Source organism: Natator depressus, chromosome 25 (assembly GCF_965152275.1).
Source record: "Natator depressus isolate rNatDep1 chromosome 25, rNatDep2.hap1, whole genome shotgun sequence".
Taxonomy (NCBI): domain Eukaryota; kingdom Metazoa; phylum Chordata; order Testudines; family Cheloniidae; genus Natator; species Natator depressus.
In genome coordinates this window covers 15,096,434-15,116,635 of record NC_134258.1, presented here as the reverse complement: position 1 = coordinate 15,116,635, position 20,202 = coordinate 15,096,434, and the positions used below count along the sequence as shown (strand labels likewise).

The window sequence follows — 20,202 nt, the reverse complement described above, 5'->3', positions numbered from 1 at the left end:
GGGTGCAGGATGCTGAGAGCACCGTGCTGTGGGGTGTTGGGAGTGCAGTGATGGGCCTGCCCCTGTTAGCCTTGGGTAGAGTCTGAGGCTGGAGGGAGCACGTGCCAGCGTGGGGCGGGGTTGAGGGGGGCGCCAGGCCCGTGGATGACCGTGGGGTGTGCACTGTGGCGGGGCGGGAAGAACGCGCGCGCGCAGAGCTTCCCCCCCCCCCCCGCGCGCTTCAGCCCCGGCGTTGCCCTTTTAAGAGCTGAGCCGGAGGGCGGGGGAGGTGGCGCCGTTCCTGGAACAGCCACCAGAGACCAGAGAGCGAGCGAGCGCGCGCGCCCCCCGCCCGGTGCCTGCGCGGCGGTTTCAAGCTCCCCCGCCCGAGCGCCGCTGCCGGGTTTGCGGCCGCTGCTCCGGGCCGGGGCCGGCGGGGTGGCCGTGGCGATGGGGCGCTGCGCCGGCCGCGCTCGCTGACGGGCGTGCACAGGCGAAGCCCGGCCGCAGCATGTACGCCAAGGGGAAGGGCCCCGCCGTGCCCTCGGACAGCCAGGCCCGGGAGAAGTGAGTCCGCCGGACCCCGGCGTGGGCCGGCAGCGCGCGGGGGGGGCCCGTTCCCCGCCCCCCCGCCCCCCGGGGCGACTCCCCGCGGGAAGTTCGCCGGGCCATGGGGGCCGCAGCGGGGCGCAGCCGGCAGCCTCCTCCCCGGGGTCGGGGGGCGGCGTGGGGCCCCCGGCGGGGCCGGGGCGGCGAGTGGGGGCCGGGGGCTCTGCCCCGCCGCGGGCGGGGGGGCGGGGGCCGCAGCCGGCTCGGAGCGTCTCAACTTTGCGCCGCCAACTTTGCGCTCTTGGGGCGGCGCGGGGGGCGGCGCGGGGCTCCGGAGCGAGGGTCCGCCCGGCTGGGGGAGCCGCGTCGGGGGCCGGAGCGGGGCGGGGGCTGCGGGTGCCCGGGGCCCAGCCCTCGCCCGCCGCGGAGCTCCCGGAGCCAGGCGGGTCCGGCCCGGCGCGGGGGGCTGCGAGCGGCCGCCCCTGGGGTGACTTGGGCGGCTCGGGGCCCCGCCAGCCCCCGGCCCTGCCGCGAGGAGCGCCTGGGGGCCCCGGCGTCGCTCCGGGAGCGGGGCGGGGGTCAGCAGACGCCCCGGGGGGGCGGGAAGTGTCAGGGGCTGGGTGCCCGCACCCTGCCCCCGGGGCCGGCCCCCCAACCCCCATTGTTAGGGGCAGCCCGGCCGGGGCTGCAGCCTGGGACGCTGCCCGGCGGGTCCCGCAGTTCGCGGCCGGCCCCGGCTGAAGTCCGGGGGGGGGGCCCTGCACACGGGCCCCGCGGAGCTGCTGCTGGTAGCAGGTGTCGATTCTGTCGGAGCCCCGCTGTGCTGAGCGCTGCTCGGACCCAGCCCGGCCGGCTCCTGTCCCAGGGGCTGGCAGGACCCAGTCCCAGCCCTGCGGGGCTCTGGGCAAAGGACCCGGCCAGGAGGAACCCGCCGCTCCTGGGCTCTCCCTTGTCTGAGCGGCAAAGCCTGACTGGCAGCAGCCAACCGGGGCAGCAGGTTGCCCTGTGCCCCCCCTCCCGCCCCGTCCTATGGCAGAACTGCACAGAACAAGGGTGTGGATGGGCACAGGTACATGGGGGGGGGGCAGGACAGATGGGGGGTGCGCAGTGTGATGTGAGTGAGTTTTGCATTGGGGGGGGGAGTGCCAGCTTAGTTTGCCCTGGGTGTTGGGCCTGGGGGGAGGTGCCAGGCTGGTGCAACGCCTCACCATGTGCAAACAGATTTTCCCCTGGGGGGGGCAATTACTCTGTGGAGAGCCCTGTCTCTTCCCCCCCCCCCTTGCCCCAGGGCAGCTCCCAGTGGCAGCAGGGGGTTTGCGTCCGGCACATCACAGTGGTCGTGCGCTGGCTGGAACTGGGCCCTTTGGCTCGGTGTGCGCCCTGAGCCGTGTTCTTCGCTGTTGGGCAGATGTGGGATCCCGCAGGGAGGTGAGGGTGAACCTCTTCCTACCGAGACTGGCACGTGGACCAGAGAGTGAAAGGAACCAGGCAGAGACCCGGGAGGGGATTGGTAGCCCCCTGCCCCCCCCCCCCAAAGCCTGGCCCTTTCGGGTGGACTTAGGATATTATTTCAGTGACAAAGAAGGAAGACAATGCAACCTTGGGACCAGACAGCCGCTTGGTGCCTGCCCCTGCCCCTGGAGCTTCCTGGCGTTGGTGGGTGACGGTTGTGAGCATGGGGGTTCCCGAAGGATTGGGCCTGTCTCAGCCAGTCTCCCGTCTCCAACAGTGGCTCTGTGTGTCTGTGCTCCAGGGGCTGGAGGGTGCGTCGCGGCCCATCGACGGCTGCTGTGATGGGCCAGGAAGGCTGCGGGTGCTGGGACGGAGGGGGCTGCAGGGCTGGAGCGTTTGCTGTAGGAGACGCTGGGGCCACCCGCTGCACAGACCGTTCAAGTAACGAGAGCAGGGGAAAGGCTGGACAAGGGAACCCCAGGACTGAGCTTCCCCTCCCCACCCCAGGGCCAGGGCAGGCTCTGGTAGTAGAATGGAGTCCGGACAACTCTCCTTGCTTTGATTCTGGGGCGGCTGGGATGGGCCCTGGGGTGCCAGACTGGGCCCTGGCTGAGTCACTCGCGGGAGCCAGATGCTCGACCCGCCTTTGGCACCGGTCGGTCCCACTGAGGCTGACGCGGGATCCAGGTGAGCCGCATCTTCTTAGCGGCTGCTGCCGGAGTCCGTCCCCGCGCTGTCACTCGCTCATTCATAAAAGCGGCCCCTTGAGAGCAGGGGATGTGCCTCCTACAAACACAGCAGTCAGCCGGGGGGGGGGGGGGGGGGATTCTGCCTGTGTGTGCATGTCCGTGTGTCACCACGTCTCCCTGGGGGGTCAGTGCAAGATCCCGTTCTGCTCCCTTTCCCCAGGCGATGCCAGGCCAGGGGGGCCGGGGGACCAACCCCAGCCTGGCCCCGGGGGGCTCCCCTGCCCCCGGGCCCCATTGAAATGTTCCTGGCTTGTATCTGGAATCCAGGGGAGAGGGTCTGTTCCATTACATGACCGTTCTGCGGGGTGGGAGGATTGCAGGCTGGCTCAGCTGTGCTGGGGGCGGTGAGATGCGGGGGCCCAGCTGGCTGGCGGAGGGAGTGTGGGGGCCAAGCTTCCTAGGTGGAGGGAATGGCTAGAAGAGCAAGTGACCTGCCCCAGGAGCCATGGGTCCTGCTGTTCCAGACCCCAGCCTGCTTTAGTAACTCAGGAGGGAGGGGTTGGGGCAGTTGGCCCGTCTGGCTGGCTGGGCCCCACATGGGGTTAGCTGCATTGGAGTCAGTGCAGCTGCTTAGGCGAGTTTACTCACTACAGGATTGGGGCTGTGGTCTTCCTTGGGAGGGGGCTGGCCCCCCCGCCCCGCTTGCTGGCTGGGAGCCCTGGTCTTCTCGTCACAGGGCTGGAGTTCAGGCCTGGCTGGCTGTATGTGGCCCATGCCCGCTGCTTCCAGGCTCCTGGACAGGAGCATCTGGGCGCGCTCTCCCCTCACGGAGCCGTTCTCCGTACTCCCCACCCCCATGCGGTGCCACTGGTGAGGACAGCTGGCGCTGCTAGGTTAGGTCAGCACTGCCCCGTGGGCACCTGGGGTGGGCAGAGCTGGGAGCTGCTGCTGCGGAGGGTGAGGAGAGAGCGGGCTGGGGCTGGGGCTGAGCCTGGGGGAGATGCCAGGGGCTTTGGGAGGAACCGTAGCGAGTTGACTCGGCCCCATCTGGGTGTTGTCGATGACCCTTCTGCTTTTCCTGGCGTGGCAGGAGGAGAGTGAAGAGCTGGGGGAGGGGGGCTCATAGGGAGGGGGCTGGAACGAGGGAGGAGCAGGTGGGGAGTGCGGCCCATAGGGGGCCAGTCCCAGCCAGGCCCCATGGTGACACTCACCAGCGATTGTTCCCGTTGTTTTCTGCACTCGGTTGGTGATGGCCGAGAAGGTGGGATCTCAGCTCGGACTCACTGGCGTTGGTTTTCCTCCAGCACACGTGTGCACGCACATTTGTTATTGTAGGGTTGCCAGCAAGGGCTGAGCCTGCATGCAGCTCTTTGTTGTAGCTGTCATGGGGCGTGGCAGAGGTGAGGAGGACCAGGGAGCTTGAGGGAGGCTGTGAAGTGAAGAATGGGATCGGTGAGGCCGGCCAGAGCTGGGGAACCCCTGGGGAGTTGCAGGAGCTTGTGCAGCGGCTCCTGGGAATGTGGGGTGATCCAGCCTGGCTGCGGGAAGCCAAGTCTGAAACGGTGGATCCTAGCAGCCGGGGCAGGGCTCCCTGGTGAGTGGAGCCCGGTGGGGATGAAGCCCGCTTGCAGCATGCCAGGGGATAGGGTTGGGGTTGGAGGGAGGATCCAGAGCAGGGGGTAGGACTTGCAGCGGGCAGGCCTGGCTGAGTGGAACTGAAGGGAGCCCTGGCCTGGGGCTGGAGAAGGGGGGAGGATCGAACCTGGGACCTCTCAGGTGGACGTCCTGGAGCGCAGGGCCCTGGAACTGGGGCAGAGAGGCTGGCACCAGCCTAGACGTGGGCCCTTGGGAGGCTGAGCTGGAAGGGATGTCCCTGGTAGGGGCATGGCAGTCAGCTGGGATTTGCTGCACTCTGGGGGTTTGGGACGACTGGCTTTGGCATGAAGGTTCTGTGGGTCAGCTCATGGGAACGTGACTGTACTGTGCCCACAGGGGGACTTTGGATAAACAGTAGACTATGTTACCTTTGGTGGGTGAGTGAAGGGGAAACTGAGGCAGGTGTCCTGGCTGTGCCATGGAGGTACTGAGGGGAGGCTGCCCTACTGCAGGAGGGTTGCTGGTGAGCTTTGGGCCTCTCTGTGTTGGTGGGCTAGAGTAGGTGAGGCCGGGGCTGTTGGGTTTGGGTTCATTTGTGTTGCTTTAAGGAAAACTTTGCATTGGAGCATTTACACTGAAGAGAAAACACATGAAAGCGAGCCAGACCCTGCCAAGAGATACAGGGACAAGCCCCAGCCTTCCTCTGTGGGAGGCACTGCTCTCTGGAGTAGCAGGAGCCGGGGAGAGCCATGCTGGGGGGAAGCCGGGGGTGGGGGTTGTGCCACTATCCAGGTCCCCTTGGAGACTCCAAAGCATCCCTCTGGGAATCTGCCCCATAGAGACTGTCTGGGACCCCCCCCTGCCCTCACCAGCCTGTGCATCCCCTCATGTGGCAGCCAGCCACCTCCTGCAGCCTTCCCTCCATGCAGAGGGTGAGTGGGCTGGGATAGTATGGGGGGGCTGCCTCCCCAGGAGGGGGCGCCAGCTCAGAAGATGGGGTAGTGGCAGCAGTGCTTTCTCCAAGAACTTCTTCCATGTGTCTCCGAGGGTCTCGGATGCCTGGGTCCAGAACCAGTCCTGGCTTTAGTGCTCTGAACAGGCCCTGATCCACCAGCTCTGCAGGGGTTTGTCCATTCCCGGCTGCTGCTCCGGGAGGGAGAAGACGACATGAGCACTGAATTCTCTGCTGGTGTCACTGCCCACTGCAGTGGGAGCATGTTGCATTGCACCAGCTGAGGATCTGGCCCTGGGAAGCAGTGGCTAGAGACTTTTCCCTTTGAATGTCTCATGGAAGTGCAGAGTGGTTGTTATCTGCAGGGCCTTGCCCTGAGTGTAGAGAAAACGTTTAGAATCAGACACGTGCAAAGTTTATCCTGGCACCCGTAACCATAGTATCTGGGCTCCTTCCATGTCCACAGCAGTAGCCGCGTCCCCCGTGGGCTCCGTGGAGTGTCTGGCTGCTCTCGCTTTCGGGCAGCTCTCTGCTGGGGGGAGGTTTGCGCCTGGCTGCCTTGCTGGCTGTTGTCAGAGGCTCTGTCCTGGGGCTGTCTGGGTGGAAGGATGCTCGTGTCACTCAGGCTCTCCAAGAGGAAGGCTTTGCAGAGACTCTCCGGCTGCCCTGGTTCCCCTCTGGGCATTTGCTCCAAGGCTGGGTCCCCTCTGCTTGGGCCTCAGCTGTCAGGCCTGCTCTCGGGCTTTGTGAGCCACAGCGTCCCAGACCAGCACGTCCCTGATGGTGTCCCAAGGGTCTCTGCCATTCTGACCCCTGTTCCCCTAACTCCAGAGACCCAGCTGGTGGCCGGGTGACCATCTCTGCCCTCAACCCGGCCCCAGACAGCACCCGAGTCGGGCAGCGGTGGAAGCTCTGCTGTTCCCCACAGACCTCGGTCCTAGGAGCTCCTGGCTGCACTGCCTGGGGCCCAGGGCCGAGGCTGGAGCGAGGTCTCCGTCCCCGCAGGCTGGAGGCTGGGGCGGGAAGCCAGTGTGTGCAGGCCAGGCCTGAGCGGCACGGCGCAGGGGGAAGCTGCTCCTGCTCCTGCTCCCCCTTGCCTGGCCCTGCTGCTGCTGGCCCCTTGGGCCCAGGCATGGCCCATTCTCCTGGGGGTTTCTTGTCCCAGGAAGCCCCGTGCAAGTGACTGTGCCCAGAAGAGCAGTGCTGCCCAGCCCAGTAACAGCCCTGGGTGCTCTGTGAACCCCAGCTTGGTAATGGCAGGACCAGAGACCCTGTAGCTGCCCACGGCACATGCCAGGTAAACCATGGCTGGGGGACCTGTTCACAGGATGGGCTCCCTGTACGAGTGTAGGGAGCTGGGTCCTGGGCTAGAAGACCATGCACCATCTGTTCCAGCTGGCACACTCTTGGCTCGCAGCCCCTCAGTCCTGCCCCCCACGCACACCTGGGATCCCTGGCACCATGGTGCCATTTCTTGGTGGGCTGCAGCATCGGGTTTGGGGTGCGGTGGAGCCCCCCCAGAGTGTCCAATGCACTGAGGTGCTGTCACAGCCCTGCTCTTGCGAGCCCCATAGCAACAGCTCGGAGGGAAGCAGGAGGGCCCTGGGAGAACCTGACTGTGAGGCAATCCTGTCTGGGGGGCTGCTGTCTGCAGCTAGCACAAAGGTCTGGGGGAGGGCTTGGGCTCTCCTGGTGCCTGTACAGCACCTAGCGTCCGGGGGGCTGTAGCTGCTCCTCCCAGGGAGCCAAGCAGGGCATCCCCAGCTCCCCACCCAACCAGCTGGCTTCGAGGCCAGCTCAGCCCTTGCTACAGGCCCGGCTCCCATCAGGGCCTGCCACTGCCAGCAGTGGGGGGCAGTGCAGGGCACAGGGGGCCGTCCCCCTGCATTCCGGCCTGGCTGTGCTGACCCTGCCTCATTGGTGGGAGGGTCCCGTTTCCAGCCCCCCCCCACTCCACCCCTGCACGGACGCAGCTGGAGCAAGCAGGTGCCCCCACTGCTCTGCCATCCTCGCTGTCTTTACCCTTGCGCAGAGGTTACCTCGAGCCTGGAGTTCCTGCGCCGTCTGGCTTGTTCTAATCCTCTGCCCCCCGTGGCATTAAGACCCAGCTCTAGTGGAAGCGCGCAGTCGTGTTAACCCCCAGGGTGCTGGGCAGGAGCTGATGGAGCCAGCAGGGAGGGTGGAGATCTCCGTGCACAGCCCTCTGCCTGGGGTAACCCATCTGGGTGCCCTGCTGGGCTGGGCTGCTGCCTGGCATGCCAGGCGGGGGTCCTGGCAGGACTGCGGGAGCCCAAGGGGCCAGTGTGCAGAAAGCTCCCTCCGGTGAGAGGATGAGCAGTGCCCAGCTGTGAGCGTGGGCTGGGCCCTGCTGTGGAGCCAGGATGGACGGACATGGGGAGTTCTGGGCAGGGCCTGACCTGAGCTGGGCTCTTCCCCTCTGGAGACCCACAGGCCATATCCTGAGCCTGTCCAGCTGCTAGCCATGGCCGAGGGGGAGGGGGGGCTGGGTGCCTGGCCGATCCCAGGACACTGCCCGGTGTTCCCGGTGTGGATTGTGCTGTCTGTTGCATCCCCAGCTAGCTGAGTGGGCAGGCATGCCAGCGCTGCCCGGGGCCACAGCTGTGTCCCACACCAAGTGGGCACACACTCTGCAGCCTGAGACCTGGGGTAATTCTCTGCCCCGGGGACGCTCCCATCTCCACCTATTCAGAGCTGCTGCTCTCCAACCGGCCCTGCCTCCTCCTGCTCCCTGTGCCAGAAGAGGCCGGCCAGGCCCTTCAGGTTCCTGCACTGAGCATGCTTGGGGGGGCCCCTTTGGGGGCCAGGCAGCCTGGTGGGGGAGCTGGTTACGTGGGCAGAGCAGGGGCAGTTCTCTGTGGATTTGTCCAGCACTGCGCTCTTCCCCATGGCATGTCTGTCTGCCCAGCGGGGCCCTGGTTGGAACCCAGCTCCTGCCGTGGCAAGGAGCACCTCCCTGCCTGTGCCAGTTGCTAGCAGTCGGTAGGAGGGGGTAATGGCCGTGTCCCGTTCTGAGGGCTGTAGGGCTGAACTGCCTGGCTCCAGCCCTGGCACAAGGAAAGGCTCCCATGGCCATGTGTTGGGTGGAGATGCGGGCAGGGGGGCACAGAGGATGGCTTCCATTCCTGGCATGGCCACAGCGGGGAGGCAGGTTCCGTACCCCCCCCCCCCCGTGCCACTCCCGACGGGGCTGTGAGGCCAGTGGGAGGCTCCTCCCCCTGTGTGTCTAGATGCCAGCCCCCCGTCCCAGTGCTGGTGGTGCAGGCTGGGCTGAGGGGTCTGAGCCCCCCCGTCTCATCACCCCACAGCCTTCACCCCTTAGAATTGGTGCCCTGCCTGCTCCCCGTGGGGGCTGAATACGCCAGGCCTTTGCGCCTAGGAGCAGAGCAATGCCCCGTGAGCCTGTTGCCCTGTGCACTGGTTCCATCTCTTAGGGATCCCGGGGAGTGGAGGGATGATGTTGCATGGGTGGGGAAGTGGCTGAGTTCCCCCCTCCGCTCATCCCTCTGCCCCCAGCCTTTCCCTCCTAATCCCCCCTCGTGCTTTCTCTGCATTGCTTGCCCATTCGCCTCACACGAGCCCTGGGGCCTCTCCCATGCCGTGGCCTGGGCTGGCTGGGAACACCCCACCTGGCGGGACTCGGACATCACTGTTACCAGTGCTGATGAGATTTCACTGCCTGCAGCCCTGGGGGACTGAGCCCTGCATGGGATGCTCGTTTATGGCTCCTGGTTTGCCAGACGGGTACTGTGTGGGAGCCGCCCTGGCTCATCCCTGCCCTGGCTGCCTGGTGAGGGGGTGGGCTTTGCAGCTGGGGGTGGGGGAGGCGCTTCCAGTCCAGGGATTTAATTCTCGGTGCTCTAGGAAAGCTCCATCTGCACCTCTCATCATCCCTCTTATGTCCTTCCCAGCCCTGTGGATCCTCCCTTGCACATGGGGATCTGGCCGCCTGGGGGAGCAGGGGAACCGTGGGTTCTGGCAAGCCCAGCACGATGGCCCATCTGAACCAGCTCAGCAGCTGGGCCCTGTCTGGCTCCCCATGTAAACCCAGCAGGGCTGCAGGGGAGGGATCAGCCCCTGCTGCCAGGTGAGGCTTTAACACCCAGCCCTTGTGAGTCTGTATGGACTGGCTGGCCTGGCATGCTGGGGCCACAGGGGGTGGAGGGGGGGTGAAAAAAACCTTGCCCCCTTCCCTTCGCTAGTGGTGGGCGAGCCAACGTCCGTGACATCCGAGTGGGTACAGTGAGGAGAAGGAGCCAGCTGTGAGAACTGGGGAAGTGGCGTCAGTACTTGTGGGTCACCACTGAACGGGGGCAGCACTGGGGCAGGGTGAAGGGCGGGAACCAGCCCCACAGCCTGCCCCAGGGAGCCAGGGTTCTGCAGGCAGCCAGATGACAGGGGTGGTGGGTGAGGTGCATGAGGGGGACCGGGCATGGGGGAGCACGATGCACGTACCTCCCGCTCCGCAAGGCATGTTGGGCTCCCTGCTACGGCGCATCTCAGCCCAGCCGCACGGTGCCATTGTCTGGGGGGCAGGCAGCGTTGATGCTCTGGATTTTCTTGCATTGTCGCGGCTTTTCAACCTGCTCAGGATGTTCTGAATAATTGATGCTTTGCGGTGCTGGCAAATGGATGGAGAAGCAGGAGCCAGTGGTGGGGCTGTAGCAGCCCCACTCTCCCTCGGACAGCCCTGGCTGGGAATGCATTTAAACCCATCTCCCTGCAAGGAATGCCTGGTGCCCAGGGGTGTTCCCTGTGTCGCTTCCAGGGCACCGCATGGCACTGGGGGAGCCATGCTGGTTACAGAGTGAGTGCCCTGACCCCCAGGTAGATCCCTGGGGCACTGCCCCTCCTGCTGCATCTGGGGTTATCCCAAGGCTGGGTTTTTTTCTGAATTTGCCAGTTGCCAGAAAAATAACTTAATCTGCCGGGTTGTTGGTGGGTTTTTTTTATTTTCTTTATTTTCTTTATTTTATTTAGGATGGGTCTAAAGATTTGCATTCCCATCACCATTCACTGGGGAAGCAAATGGTAAAAGTTTCTGTGTCCAGCCAAAGATGCTGCAGCGTTCCCACTTCTGCAGCTTGAGATAACAGATCAAAATTGTTGAAAATACAGCAGCTGCCTGCCCACCAACACGCCAGCGCCCCGTGCGGGCGTGAGAGGGTTTGAGTCACACGAGAGTGGGGGGAGGGGTTTGCGGCGTTGCCTGGGGGTGCAGCAGGCTTGTCTCGTGGGGGGAGTGTGCGCCTGTCTGTTTGCATTTTGAAGGGGTAACTCCCGCTGCAGCCCCCCATGCTCTGTGGGTTAGGAGTCTGGCACCCTGGGGCTGGCACTGAATGGTCGATTCGGACCATTCCCAACCCTCCCTGCTCCATGGAGCCTGGCATGAGGCCAGAAGAGCTGGGCTGTCTGTTCCAGACACAGGCCCCAGCATGTCAGACTCTCTCCCTGTGGGTCTGGAGGGCGTGCGGTTCCCCTTGGCTTTAGCAGGGCCTGGCAGGGATGGGCACTTGCCAGACTGAGACTGTGCTTGGTTCTGTGGGTCACGGGGCTCTTGGCTTCCTGCCCCAGCCCAGCCAGTGTGGTGGGGCTGTCGTGTTCCACCCCAGAGGCAGCTGCCTGACCCACTGCCCCCCCCCCCCCTGCAATGGGAGGCACTTGCTAAATGCTAGATCTGGGCCTGTGGAGGGGCCTTTGTCTGCATCCCTGTTCATGGCAAGGGGAGAAGGAAACCTCCCCCCATGGGGAATCTGGTGTTTAGGGGCTCCTGGAAGCACTGGCCACTTATTCCTAGGGCCTGCTCCACACAGCCCCTGTCCTGCATGGGCAGTGCTGTGCCCAGGGGGAGGAGATGGCAGAATTGGATTCCCAGACCAGATAGCACAGTGGGGCTGACTGAGGGATCAGGGAGGGAGGAGGAGGGGTGCAGGCTCCCTGGGGCTTGGCTCTGTGGGGCATCGGGACAGAACTAACCCAACTGCTCCTGGGATCAAATGCTCTGGCTGGCTCGGCCCCATGGGCTGCATGGGGCCCAGAGAGCTCCTTGCATGGGGCCAGGTCCTGCTGCAGAGCGGGCTGTGGGGGGGAGGCATTCCTGGGACTGAGGCATCTCTCGTCTCGTGCAGGTTGGCGTTGTACGTGTACGAGTACCTGCTGCACGTGGGAGCCCAGAAATCTGCACAGACCTTCCTCTCGGAGGTAAGACCAGGGTGGCTTTGGGACCCCTGCAGAGTCCGGGGTGGGGGCAGCACCCCACCAGGGTGTCAGGGGGATGCTAGGTCCCGTCAGGAGGAGGGTCCCTGCCGCACAGAGCGGCTCTCCCATCGGCTGCTGGAGCTTCCATCTCAGCCCGGCTCATGTCCCGTCCCGTGTTCTGGCCAGTGCCGTTTTGGCTCCGCTTGGTTCCGTGGGCTGCCAAAGCTTTCGATGGCCCCCTTTGTAGAGGGCAGCCCCAGGCTGGTGAGGGGCCCCAGGTGCACGGCTCCCAGCCAAGGGGGGCTGGGACACAGGGTCTGCAGCTGGGGCAGGGAGAGGGACGCCCGAGTGCGGTGGGGATGGGTCTGGCGGAGGCTGCATCACCTGGGTGCTGTCACACCGGGTTCTGTGCCGCTGCAGGACATTGGGCAGCTCTACATCCCGGTGCGCCGGAGTGGGGGGAGGGGAGGGCTCTAGGGCTGGGCCGCTGGGGTGATTCCTCCATGTAAGGCCTTGGGGGCAAGGAGCCGGCTGAGGGGCTTCTCTGCTCTGGGATGAAGGTGAGGGCCTGATGGAGCAAATGGGGGCTCCACACACGTTGCTGAACAAGGGCCCCGGAGCTCTGCCGGGGCCCCTCGATCCTGCCCTGCAGCCCCCACCGCTCTCCTGGATGTGGCTGGCCCAGCGCATGGGCCCCAGGAGGGGGATGCTTGCAGGGACGGCACACCCTGGAGACCATCAGGGAGCTGGAGACGTGCTTGGGGGCCCTGACCCCTCTCCTCCCTGACCCTACGATAACCCCCTCACTGAGTCGCCCATTGCAGGTAGCTTCCTGCGCACCGTGCTCGCAGGCTGGAGTTAGGGGGCCAGCAGATGGGAACACTGTGGGGGCCGGGGCTGGAACGCTGCAGGGGTTTGTTCCTGCTGATACTGCTGCATTTCCACCTGGGGTCCCCTGTCCGGACATGGCTCGGGTGACCTGCCTTCTCTCTTGCAGATCCGATGGGAGAAGAACATCACGCTGGGGGAGCCCCCAGGATTCCTGCACTCCTGGTGGTGGTAAGTGCCCTTCCAAGCTTGGGGCACGGGGGGACTGTGCCCCAGGCTACAGCCATGGGGTGGGCATGCAGTTCCCCTGATCAGCTGCGCTCTGCCAGGGAGGGGATGGCCCCTGCCCTCTCCTTGTCAGCGGAGCAGGGGAGGGGGCGGTTGTTAGTGGAGGGGGAAGGGCTGTCCCCCCCCCCCCCAGTTCCTGTCCCTGCTGGCTATTCCCTCTGCCGCTGACACTCATCACCTCGAACCCCATAAAGCTGCTGCTCTGCTTTTCCCATCAGCCTGCAGGAGCAACTGGAATTTATTTTGGGTCCCCCCTGTCCCCTCCACATCCTGCTTCCCGGAAACACCCCAGCTCCCCCAGCGCTGGGCCCCACCACGCCCAGCTCACACATATGGAGACAATTTGGCTGGCCCCAAAAAGGCAGAAAGCACCGTTCCTAGGCAGCTACGGGGCTTCGTCCCGTTCGATCTGGGCCTGACCTACTTCCCCGTGGCAGCCCCATGTTCTGGGACCAGCGGGTTCCTTCCAGGCTCCCATCGCTCAGACGGGAGCGCAAAGGAGACAAGGGGCCGATGTACAAATGGGGCAGGATTTGGTTTGTTCTGCACAGCTCCTCTGTTAAAGCGGGGTAAACTGAGGAGTTCATGGGTAGGGGTCCATCTCTTCCCTCTCCCAGGAGCCTCACTGGGCTGGGTTTGGAGCCAGGTCTGGTTCTGGGCTGTTCTAATGGCCCGGGCTGGGGGGCACGGAGCTCCCATCCTTGTCCGCTGAGCTGTGTGCACCCTGTCCTGCCTGTCTGCCCCATGACAAAGTAGCTCCCAGCAGGGGCGGCGACTTATATGGGCCCGTGGTGCCCGGGCTCCAACAGTATTCAGGGCCCTGGGGCCCGACTCCACCATTGTGCGGGGCCGGGTCTCTCCCCTGGCCCCGCCTGCTGCCCCCATCGCCCCCCCCCAGGCCCCACCTGCTGCCCCTGCATCCCTCCCCCGCCATGTCCCCACCCCTGCCTGCTGCCCCCGCCGCACCTCCCCCGCATGTCCCCCGGCGGGGCCTGCTGCCCCGCCCCATGTCCCCCCCCCCCCCCCCCAGCATCCCAGCAGCGACAGTGGTGGGGGTGAATGTGCTGCTGGGGGGAGGGGGGTCGCTTCCCCCCAGCAGAGCTCACTGCTGCTGGCAGGGAGAGGGCTGGGGGAGTCCTCCTCTCTCTGGCCCCAGGGCAGCCTGCCTGCACCCCAAACCCATCCCCAGTCCTGAGCCCCCTCCTGCATCATGAACCCCTCATCCCCAGCCCCACACCCCCAACCCTCTGTCCTAGCCCTGAGCCCCCTCCCACAGCCCTCACCCCTACACCCCCTCCCTCAGCACCCCCTCCTACCTCCAAACTCCCTCCCAGAGCCTGCACCCCTCATCCCTTCCTACACCCACACCCCCTGCCCCAGCCTGGAGCCTGCACCCAAACTCTGTCCCAGAGCCTGCGCCCCAGCCCGGAGCCTGCACCCCAGACCCCCTTCCCCCACCCAAACTCCCTCCCAGAGCCTTAGGCAGGTGGGGGGCAGAGTTTGCGGGCGGGTTCTGGGCACCACCACAATTTCTACAAACCTGCCACCCCTGGCTGCCAGATGCCCCGTGCCTGGCTCCACCTTCTGGTGCAGCCCAGCTGCCGGGGGCGTGACCCTCGCCTGGCCCCCAGCTGCAGAGAGCTCTCCAGCCCCACCACTCTGGGCTGGGACCGCCCGACTGCATGGGGCTGGCATGGGCTCCTGGGTCTGTGGGGAGTGCTGCCCCAGGCATGCCTGGCAGGGGGTGCTTGTCGAGGTCTGTGGGGGAGGGCGGGGCTCCTGCCTCCCCCTCGTGCCCCAGCTGGGGGGTTATTCCGGGTCCCCTCTGTGCAGCCTAGCCAAGTGGTCTCTTGCTTCAGAGCTTTGCCCCCGCCCCATCCTCTGCTTGTGACATCACAATAGTCGCCTTGGCAACCAGCCGTGATGTCACAAAGAGAGGGTGGAGGGCCGGGCAGTGGCTGGAGCGCAGGGGGCTGGGTTCTGTTCCTAGCTCCGTGTCCTTTGCCCTCAGGGCCGCAGGGGAATAGGGCCCAGCTCCTGGAATGGGGCTGCTCGTGTTGGGTACCCACGGGAGATGCCTGGGGGGCGGGGGGCCTCGCCTGCCAGCTGGGCCCCAGGAATCTGAGTGTCCCCCTGCGTGTATGCAAGGTGCTGTAATCTCTGCTCCTGTCCCTGGGGGGGTGAATGCAGCAGAACTGCTCCCAGCCCATGGGACAGACTGGCGAATGGGCCCCAGAGCTGAGGGGAAAGCTGGGGTGCAGTGAGGCTGCCTGACCCACTGCTGCCTTTGTGTTCAGGGTGTCGGTCCACCCACGGTGCTGTGCCTCCATCCTGGGTGGGTGGGTGAGACTGGACTCCTCAGCTGTAGCATATGCCTACCTGTGCGGGGGGGGCGGTCCCTGCACTGGGCCGGAGCCCCTGCTCCTGCCGTGGAGGAGGAAGGGGTTCAGGGCTGCTGGGGGGCTGTGATCCCCAGGGCAGGGTGTCCCAGAAGCAGCAGGGGGGATCCCCTAGCAGCTGGGGTTGTGGTGGGGGGGGAGAAGGGATGAGGCCGTGGTCCATTCTGCTGCCCAGGGCCGTGGGGGTTGGGCCCCTGAGGTCGGGGGTTTATGGCTGGACGGAGCAGCGTTGCTGGTGCCCGGCCTCCTGCAGGGGGCGCTGACGCTGGCCAGACAAGTGCTCCATCGGTTCAGTGCCCGGGGCCCAGCCCCGCTGCCCCCTCTCCCCTGGCCCTGTCGGCGCCCCTGGAGTGAGCTGAATTTCAGGGCAGGTCCTGGGGGTGGGTGGGGGTGTGAGATGACATGGTGACATCAGAGCACTCAGCCACTCACCACCTGGCTCCCCATAGTATATTTGCATACCATCATCCTATTGGCTGGAAATGCCAGGCGTGGTTGACAGCGATTCGTTTTTAAAGGGGCAGTGCTAGAAATATTCAGGGCTGGTTGAGTGCTGCTGGATCAGCCCTCAGCTTGGCCCAGGGGCTTTGACGACCCCGGCGCAGCCCCTGCATAGCACCAGGCTCAGTGGCCAGTAAATAAAACCAGGCTCGACTGGGGAGAATCGCCGCCAGCCAACACAGGGTGCAGCCAGCAGCGGGGTGGAGGAGCGGGTCTCCAAAGGGCCAGCTGCAGCCGGCGTGGGTAACTGGGGCTCCCCGATCTTAGGCACATTGGCAGGAAGTGCCAGGGCTGACACCCTGGCCCACAGGGGAAGGGGTCAGTCTGGGGGTCGTGGTAGCCAGGTTCAGTCCTGGCTCGGCCCCAGACTTCCAGTGTGACCTTGGGCAAGACCATCAGCCTCTCTGGGCATCGCCTCCCCATCTGTACAGTAAGCAGGATAGATCTCTCTGCCCTGTGCTCGTAGAGCCCAGACCCATCCTGCCGATCTAGCTACAGCGCTTAGCAGCAGAGTGTGCCCATGAATGCCCCTGCCCCACCTTCTCCTGGGGTGCTGGGAGCCAGTGGGGTGCTTGCCCGTCGGGTCCTGATGTCTGTGTATTTAGCTGTTTCCAATAAACTATTAGGAGGTGGTTTGGTTTTTGCAGGCATGGGTGGGGGAGAGAGATTGGGATTAACCCTTGGGCTGCTGGAATAGCTCCCCGGAAGGCCTTGCTGGTGTGTTATGCCATGGCCGAGCAGTGGAGCAAGACATGAGGCTGGTGGCTGCGCGATCTGCACGGCTGGGTGGCTCCCCGGGGCCACACCGGGCTGCCTGCAGAGTGGGAGCAGCCATGGGTGAGGGGGCTGCAGGCTCCCTTGGGGACTCGGAGAGCGCTGAGCCTCTTCCCAACCCCTGGGCTGCCCAGAAACATGGACACCTACACCTATTCCACCCCGTAGGCCCCTCCTAGGTGCTTGTCAGCCCAGTGCATGAAAGAGCCTGTTTGGGCCAGGCTGGGTGCCAGAGGCAGGGTGGCTCTGGCCAGGCCCTGGCCTCCCCTTCTCCGGGATGCTGCAGCCTGATGGAAAGTTCCTGGGACTTCAATTTCAGCTCCAGTTGATGATCTTAGCAACCGTAACCTGGGAAAACACTCTGCGGTGGAGCCTGTGGGCTGAGGGGGAGCCGGGCCAGCCCCAGGGCCTGGAGCAGCCACTGCATCTGGAATGGGATGCTCCCAGCATGCTGGGCCAGGTGCAGATGTGCCCTCACTCCCCCAAGGGCATGGCTATTCTCCACTGCCTGCTGCGGGCGATCAGCCATGCACTGCCCTGACCCTGTGGGTCTGGCCTGACCCCATGGCCGTGGCTGGCACCAGCACAGAATGGGCCTCCATGGCTCCAGTCCAGGAGCCCCTTGTGCTGCTGATAACGGGTTCAGATCGGGGCCATCAGGCTGGTGGTGGAGTGAGTTTGGTGGGTCGTGGCTGAGGGGCTTCAGCAGTGATTTTGGGGCACTAGTGCAACCCCTCATGTGGGCAGGGTGAGCTGGCTGGCACCAGGGCCCCTCCCTCTAGCTCAGACATGGCCACAGGCCTCATTGTCTACCCTGCAGCTCAGCACAACTGGGAGCTGCTGCTCAGGGAGAGCCCGGAGCAGGGGGCTGCGGGTCGGGATCGAGGGGCACCAGCAGGGCTGGGGGAACGGGGCTGTGGGCTAGGATCGAGGGGCACCGGCAGAGCTGGGGGTTGCCGGCTGGGGGGCGTACAGGGCCTGACTGATGCGCTCTCTCCCCGCAGTGTGTTCTGGGACCTGTACTGCGCGGCACCGGACCGCCGGGAGACATGTGAGCACTCCAGCGAAGCCAAGGCCTTTCATGACTATGTGAGTAACCGCGTCCCCGCCAGCGGCCGGGGCTGTGCTGGAGGCTCCAGCGCGGAGGGCTTGGGGCAGGCCAGCCCCACCGTGCTCGGGCTGGGCTGGGGGGGGGGCAGCCTGTGCTGAGTAGCCCCAGGGGACCCAGCTGTGCCGGAGGAGTTGTGGGGCTGCTGCTGCTGTTACTCCCCTGTGCTGGGGGGGTGTCGTGTAGCCTGGGGGGGGGCATTGCTGAAGCCTGGGGGGACAGTGTGCTGTGACGGGGTTGGGGCGGTGGTGGTGGCTGTAGTGGAGGGAGGGGGCGGTGGTGGCTGTAGCTGGGGAGGGGGGGCGGTGTGCTGTGACAGGGTCGGGGTGTGTGGGTGTAGCTGGGGGGGGGGCAGTGTGCTGTGACAGGGTCGGGGTGTGTGGGTGTAGCTGGGGGGGGGGCAGTGTGCTGTGACAGGGTTGGGGTGTGTGGCTGTAGCCGGGGGGGGGCCGACAGGGTCAGGGGTGGTGGTGGCGGCGGCTGTAGTGGGGGGGCGGTGTGCTGTGACAGGGTCGGGGTGTGTGGGTGTAGCTGGGGAGGGGGGGCGGTGTGCTGTGACAGGGTCGGGGTGTGTGGGTGTAGCTGGGGAGGGGGGGCGGTGTGCTGTGACAGGGTCGGGGTGTGTGGGTGTAGCTGGGGAGGGGGGGCGGTGTGCTGTGACAGGGTCAGGGTGTGTGGGTGTAGCTGGGGAGGGGGGGCGGTGTGCTGTGACAGGGTCGGGGTGTGTGGGTGTAGCTGGGGGGGGGCAGTGTGCTGTGACAGGGTCGGGGTGTGTGGCTGTAGCTGGGGAGGGGGGGCGGTGTGCTGTGACAGGGTCGGGGTGTGTGTGGCTGTAGCTGGGGAGGGGGGGCGGTGTGCTGTGACAGGGTCGGGGTGTGTGGGTGTAGCTGGGGGGGGGCAGTGTGCTGTGACAGGGTCGGGGTGTGTGGCTGTAGCTGGGGAGGGGGGGCGGTGTGCTGTGACAGGGTCGGGGTGTGTGGCTGTAGCTGGGGGGGGGGGCGCGGTGTGCTGTGACAGGGTCGGGGTGTGTGGGTGTAGCTGGGGAGGGGGGGGCGGTGTGCTGTGACAGGGTCAGGGTGTGTGGGTGTAGCTGGGGAGGGGGGGCGGTGTGCTGTGACAGGGTCGGGGTGTGTGGGTGTAGCTGGGGGGGGGCAGTGTGCTGTGACAGGGTCGGGGTGTGTGGCTGTAGCTGGGGAGGGGGGGCGGTGTGCTGTGACAGGGTCGGGGTGTGTGGGTGTAGCTGGGGAGGGGGGGTGGTGTGCTGTGACAGGGTTGGGGTGTGTGTGGCTGTAGCTGGGGAGGGGGGGCGGTGTGCTGTGACAGGGTCGGGGTGTGTGGCTGTAGCTGGGGGGGGGGGTGGTGTGCTGTGACAGGGTCGGGGTGTGTGTGGCTGTAGCTGGGGAGGGGGGGCGGTGTGCTGTGACAGGGTCGGGGTGTGTGGGTGTAGCTGGGGGGGGGCGGTGTGCTGTGACAGGGTCGGGGTGTGTGGCTGTAGCTGGGGAGGGGGGGCGGTGTGCTGTGACAGGGTCGGGGTGTGTGTGGCTGTAGCTGGGGAGGGGGGGCGGTGTGCTGTGACAGGGTCGGGGTGTGTGGGTGTAGCTGGGGGGGGGCAGTGTGCTGTGACAGGGTCGGGGTGTGTGGCTGTAGCTGGGGAGGGGGGGCGGTGTGCTGTGACAGGGTCGGGGTGTGTGGCTGTAGCTGGGGAGGGGGGGCGGTGTGCTGTGACAGGGTCGGGGTGTGTGGGTGTAGCTGGGGAGGGGGGGCGGTGTGCTGTGACAGGGTCGGGGTGTGTGGGTGTAGCTGGGGAGGGGGGGCGGTGTGCTGTGACAGGGTCGGTGTGTGTGGGTGTAGCTGGGGGGGGGCAGTGTGCTGTGACAGGGTCGGGGTGTGTGGGTGTAGCTGGGGAGGGGGGGCGGTGTGCTGTGACAGGGTCGGGGTGTGTGGCTGTAGCTGGGGAGGGGGGGCGGTGTGCTGTGACAGGGTCGGGGTGTGTGGGTGTAGCTGGGGGGGGGGGCGGTGTGCTGTGACAGGGTTGGGGTGTGTGTGGCTGTAGCTGGGGAGGGGGGGCGGTGTGCTGTGACAGGGTCGGGGTGTGTGTGGCTGTAGCTGGGGAGGGGGGGCGGTGTGCTGTGACAGGGTCGGGGTGTGTGTGGCTGTAGCTGGGGAGGGGGGGCGGTGTGCTGTGACAGGGTCGGGGTGTGTGGGTGTAGCTGGGGGGGGGCAGTGTGCTGTGACAGGGTCGGGGTGTGTGGGTGTAGCTGGGGAGGGGGGGTGGTGTGCTGTGACAGGGTCGGGGTGTGTGGGTGTAGCTGGGGAGGGGGGGCGGTGTGCTGTGACAGGGTCGGGGTGTGTGTGGCTGTAGCTGGGGAGGGGGGGCGGTGTGCTGTGACAGGGTCGGGGTGTGTGGGTGTAGCTGGGGGGGGGCGGTGTGCTGTGACAGGGTTGGGGTGTGTGTGGCTGTAGCTGGGGAGGGGGGGCGGTGTGCTGTGACAGGGTCGGGGTGTGTGGGTGTAGCTGGGGAGGGGGGGCGGTGTGCTGTGACAGGGTCGGGGTGTGTGGGTGTAGCTGGGGGGGGGGCAGTGTGCTGTGACAGGGTCGGGGTGTGTGGGTGTAGCTGGGGAGGGGGGGCGGTGTGCTGTGACAGGGTCGGGGTGTGTGGCTGTAGCTGGGGAGGGGGGGCGGTGTGCTGTGACAGGGTCGGGGTGTGTGGCTGTAGCTGGGGAGGGGGGGCAGTGTGCTGTGACAGGGTCGGGGTGTGTGTGGCTGTAGCCGGGGGGGGCAGCGTGCTGTGACAGGGTCGGGGGTGGTGGTGGCGGCTGTAGTGGGGAGGGGGGGCTTGCTGAAGTCTGGGGGGGCTGTGCGCCCTAGCAC

General features: G+C 65.9%; 1 protein-coding gene across 1 annotated transcript in view; it reads left to right on the top strand.

Annotated features, from left to right (window-relative positions):
• The first annotated feature begins 411 nt into the window (after nt 1-411).
• The window catches only part of SSBP4 (single stranded DNA binding protein 4), a 49,269-nt gene continuing 29,478 nt past the window's right edge, over nt 412-20,202 (top strand). The window contains exons 1-4 of the mRNA XM_074939732.1: nt 412-546; nt 11,364-11,436; nt 12,431-12,492; nt 17,228-17,312. Coding sequence (XP_074795833.1) covers nt 491-546; nt 11,364-11,436; nt 12,431-12,492; nt 17,228-17,312 — 276 coding nt within the window. The 5' untranslated portion in view covers nt 412-490. The remainder of the gene's footprint in view (nt 547-11,363; nt 11,437-12,430; nt 12,493-17,227; nt 17,313-20,202) is intronic.